Genomic DNA, 5,354 nt, shown 5'->3' on the forward strand with positions numbered 1-5,354 from the left:
TGGAGCAATAGTCAGGTAATCTGGATCCCGTTTGTATATTGAATTCAGGGATGACTATTGCTGCTGCTGTTCTTGGTGGGTTGTTTGTTTTTGATCCATCGGTATATATTTTAACATAGTCTGGGTATTTTTGGTTGATTTTGTTTACCAGTACAGGTTTTAGCAAGTTTTCTTGTCCTTGTTTATTGCCTAATTTGGTAGCTTCAATGTTAATCCTTTGTAACCATGATGATTTGTTCTGGTCTGTATTGTTTGTTACCTGTTTTTTGTTTAGTATATGTATCTTTTCTCTTAGTTCAAGGATTACTTTGCCACTTGGTGCGGTGGGTATGATTTTGGGTTTGAAGACAACTTTACACTTGTTTATAGCTATTTTGGTTGGATGGTTGTCTAGGTGGGTATCTAATCGAATTGAGTATCGGAGGAACAGTTCTTGCCTACATACTTTTAAGGGTAGTTCTCCTGTTAGCGTTTGTAGTTCTTCTAATGATGTCGAGGGGAGTGTTCCTGTGCATAATATTGTGGCTTTTCTCTGGAAGGTGTCAAGTTTTTGTAGTACAGGTTGCTTAGCCGAATTATATGCTTGGCAATCGTAATCCAGATTTGATCTAATTAGGGTTTTATGTAACGTGAGGAGGGTTTCCTGGTTGGATCCTCAGTCAGTACCTGTGATGTTCCTGAGTAAATTGAGATCTTTGTTACAATTCTGGGTGAGTTGTTCAATGTGCTGTTTCCATGTGAGGTGGGTGTCAAAGAACATTCCTAGGAATTTTACTACTGTTACGTATTTGATTAATTGATTTTGTATATAGAAGTTTGGATAGACTAGGCTGTTATTTCGTTTAGGGGGTGAATATGATTGCCACAGTTTTTTCATGAGATATTTTGAAACCGCATGTGTCCGCACATCTCCCTATGTTGTCTAGGCTCTGCTGGATTTCTTTAACTACTGTTTTTTGGCAGGATTTCCATTCCTCCATATGCCACTATCATCTGCAAATTGTGACAAGTTTATTTTTGTGGAATCTGCATTGAGGTCAGGGTCGTTTACCATTAGGTTCAATAGTAGGGGACTTATTACACTGCCTTGCGGTGTTCCATTTTCAAGTGAAAATTCTTCCGAATGGGTGTTGCCTATTCTTGTGGTAATTTTCCGGCATGTGAGGAAATCGCAAATCCAGTTGAACAAGCGTCCAGTTATTCCAAATTGGTTTAATTTGGCCATTAGTCCATTGGTCTATACTAGGTCGAACGCTTTTCTAGGTCTAGAAATACCGCTATGAGGTTGCGATCGGTTTTCTTATGTGCGTTAAAAGCGAGTTTGATGTCGGTTTCCAATCTGAGAAGTTGGTCAGTGGTTGACCGCTTGTTCTGAAAGCCACATTGATTTATGGAGAGTAGGTTACTAGTTTCTAGGTGGTGCTTTAACCTATCTGCGATTATTGTCTCCATTATTTTGCAAATATGGTTTGTAAGGGAGATGGGTCGGTACGAATTTATGTTGTTGGGATCTTTACCTGGCTTGGGGATTGGTATTGCTATGGCCTGTTTCCATTTGGTGGGTAGTTAGCCTTTATCCCATATCCTATTAAAGAGTTTGATTATGGCTATTGTTACTATTGATAGGTAGTTTTTTATATCTAGATAACGTAACCTAACTGAGCCTTACCAGGGGATGTTTCGTTTTTGGATCTTAGACCTATCTCCCATTCATGTACTGTGATGTCACTATTTAGGTGATATTCTTTTGTTCCTTGGCCTTGAAACATTTGAGGTTGGGTTTCTTCCATTAGTTTTTTATGCTCTTGAAAGTTTCTGGTGTGGTTATTGTTGCTACTCTTGTTCGAAAAATGCTTCGCTAGGAGGTCTGCCTTATCTTTATTTGTTATGGCATTTTTAATTTTTGGGGCTGAGGTAGTTACTTTCCCTTTTATGGCTTTTATCTTGTCACATATTTGTTTTGAGCTTGATTTTAGACTCAGTTTAGAGCAAAAGGTTTGCCATAGATTAATTTTAGCAGTTTTTATAGTTTGTTTTAGTGCTTTTTCTTTATCTTTATATTGCTGGAAGTAGATAGAATTTTTGGTGCGTTTATATTTATTTAAGGCCCTTTTTGTCTTTATGTGCTATATAGTGCACTGTTTAGTCCACCATGGTACAGGGTTTTTATTTTGGATATTAGTTGTCTTTGGGATGCATCGGTTAATCAATCAATCCTCTCTGCGCCGTCTGGTGCTTGAGGCGACAACAAGGGAGCACCATTTTGGTCTGTCAGCTGCTGTTATGGGGGCGGTCTGCAGGGTGAGGCCTCTGATCTTGAGTTCTTGCTCCACGGTTCGGCGCCAGGTCTCTTTGGGTCTGCCACGGTTCCTTTTCCCGTGTGGAGTCCATCTCAGTGCCATCCTTGGTAGTGAGTCAGGGGGCATTCTTCAGACGTGGCCGAGCCATCTCCATCGATGAGTTGCAATGGTCTCAGCGATGGTGCTTGCGCCCGCTCTGTGCAGGAGTTCCTCGTTCGAGATCATGTTTGGCCAGAAGATCCTCATCATCCGTCGCAGGCACTTAGTCTGGAAGACTTCGAGCTTGCGTTCTATGTTAGCAGTGGTCTTCCAGCACTCTGACCCGTACAAAAGGACGCTCAGCACGTTGCTCTTGAAGATACGGATCTTCGTGTGGGCGCTGAGGTTTGTTGTCCTCCAGATGGGCTTCAGCATTGCGAAGGCCTGGTTGGCCTTGCTGATTCTTGTGGTGACTTCCCTTTGCAATCTCCATCCATGGCGACCTTGCTGCCCAGGTACGTGAATTCGTCTACTTCTTGCAGAGGCTGGTCGTTGATGGTGATTGGGTCGCCCACTCTAGTGTTCTTCCTCAAGACTTGTGTCTTCTCTATGTTGTCTCGAAGACCTATGGCGCTTGCTGTCTGTACCAACTGTTGTGTCTTCTGTTGGATATCCTGGTGTCTGCTTGCCAGCAACCCGATGTCGACGGCATAATCCAGGTCATCCAGCATTGAGGTCAGCGTCCACTGTATTCCTTGCCTCCTGCCCTCTGTGGTGAGGCGCATGATCCAGTCAATGGCCAGTGAGAAGAGGGTCGGCGAGAGAATGCATCCTTGCTTCACTCCGGTTTCCACCTTGAATGGTTCAATGAGTAGGTTGTTGTGGATGACTCTGCACTCAAAGTTCTCGTACACGGACCTGATGACGCTGACAAGTTTCTGAGGGATGCCGTAGTGTCGTAGGATCTTCCACAGAAAGGTTAGGTGCAGGCTGTCGAAGGCCTTCTCAAAGTCCACAAAGACCACATAAAGGGATCCATTCCACTCATGGGACTGCTCAAGGATCTATCTCAGAGGGAAGATGTGGTGCTGCAGAATTTGCCCTTCCTAAAGCCTCCCTGTTCCTGACGTAGGATGCCGTCCACAGCTGTTGTGATGCGTTGAAGAATGATGCGACTGAAAACCTTACTGGAGGTGGATAATGAGGTTATTCCTAGCCAGTTATTGCAGTTCCCCAGATCTCCTTTCTTGGGAATTTTGACGATTATTCCTGTTTTCCAGTCATTCGGTGCTTCTTCACTATCCCAGATCTTCTGGAGACTCTGGTAAAGAAACTGCGGTGTCTTTGTGTCTTCTGCCTTCAGCATCTCGGGACATACTCCATCATCGCCAGGTGCCTTCCCATTCTTCAGCTTGTGGATGACCTGCTTGACCTCCTCAACAGTGATGACGTCGCAGTTGATGTCAAGGTCCTCCTCTGCTTCAAGAATGTCAGCGAGTACTGCTGGGTCTGGGCGATTCAGTATGGACTCAAAGTGTTGCTTTCATCTCCTCAGCTTCTCCTCCTCCACTGTGACACGAGTTCCATCTTCATCTCTCACTGGAAGGTCGTGGTGCTGGTCGTAGTCACCCTTCAGCTTCTTGGTGTTCTGGTACGCCATCTTCATGTCTTTCTGCTCTGCTGCTGCCTCCGCCTCCTTTGCCAGTCTCTCTGTGTATTCTCTCCTGTCTCTCCTTGCTGATTTCTTCACCTCCTTGTCTTTTCCTCTCTACTCCTTCGAAATTCTCTTTCAGTCTTGGTGACTTGGAGTCCAAAAGTCTCTTCTTAATCTGTCTTCTCTCGTCTATGCGAGTCCAAGTCTCTCCTGATATCCACTCTGTCTTCTTACTATTCCTATAACCTAAAACTACTTCTCCTGCTTCCTTCATTACTCTGTTGAAATTGTCTCTGGTCAGCGCTGTCTCATCTTCTAGAACATTAAACATATTCCTTAGGGCCAGCCTAAACTCTTCCTTCACTTTTGGATCTTTCAACTTGGCCACATCGAAGCGTTGATTCTGGAGACCCCTATCCTAACTTTCCTAAGCTTCAAAGTCACCTTGGCCACCTGAAGACTATGGTCGTTGACGATGTCAGCGTGCCGCATCACTCGCACGTCCTGCAGGGAGTGTTTCCATCGGCCGTTGATGATGATGTGGTCGATCTGGTTCTGAGTTCTGCTGTCTGGTGACGTCCATGTGAGCTTGTGGATGTCCTTGTGCTCGAACAGGGTCCCTCCTATCACCAAGTCATTCTCTTCACAAAAATTGACCAGTCTTTCCCCGTTGTTGGTCATCACACCTACTCCATGGCGCCCCATGGTCCTCTCTCTGTCTTTATTGTCGCAGCCGACCCTAGCGTTGAAGTCGCCAAGTAGCAACAGCACGTCATGTCGAGGGACATCCTCTAAAACGGCTTGAAGAGCGTCGTAGAAGGTGTCTTTATCCTCTTCTTCCGCGTCGTCTATTGGTGCATAGGCTACAACAACAGACAGCTTGGCGTACTTGGAGTTCATCCTGACGTACAGCAGGCGCTCGTTCACTGGTTTCCACTGTAGAACGGTATTGGTCTTGTTCTTGCTGATAATGATGGCGAACCCTTCCCGGTGGTCATTGTCCTTGCTTCCGGACCAGACGATGACTTCTCCGGAGTTCAACTTCTGCTTGCCGGCACCAGTCCATCGTGCTTCTGTTACACCCATGAGGGTCAAGTTGTAGTGATTCAATTCGCTCACTCCTTGTGCCAGTTCTCCAGTCTGGTTGAGCATTCGCACGTTTCAGCATCCAAGTCTGATCCATGCTTTTGGAGGTCTGCTTCGCTCCCAGCGCCGGTTGTCGTTTGTTCCCTTGTTGTCGTTTCCGTAGCAAGAGTTGTTTTAACGGGGTGGGGTTGCTAGCCCCACGCCCAACCCTCCCGGTTAGCTGCCTCTATAATTGTGTATGTTGTGTTATAATAATGCATGTCAATATTTGGGCTTTCTAAGTTATCTGGATTTACTCTAGCAAGTAATAATTGGAATTGGTCCCAGTCTGCCTG

General features: G+C 45.3%; 1 protein-coding gene across 1 annotated transcript; it reads right to left on the reverse strand.

Moving 5' to 3' along the window:
• Window positions 1–4,308: 4,308 nt before the first annotated feature.
• On the reverse strand, window positions 4,309–5,085 carry LOC149781290 (protein CFDP2-like). The gene has a single exon (XM_089934691.1). The coding sequence runs from the start codon at window positions 5,083–5,085 to the stop codon at window positions 4,309–4,311; it is 777 nt and encodes a 258-aa protein (XP_089790817.1).
• Window positions 5,086–5,354: the final 269 nt, after the last annotated feature.

This window comes from Sinohyriopsis cumingii, chromosome 15, assembly GCF_028554795.1.
Source record: "Sinohyriopsis cumingii isolate HCF-2022 chromosome 15, ASM2855479v2, whole genome shotgun sequence".
In the NCBI taxonomy this organism is placed as follows: domain Eukaryota; kingdom Metazoa; phylum Mollusca; class Bivalvia; order Unionida; family Unionidae; genus Sinohyriopsis; species Sinohyriopsis cumingii.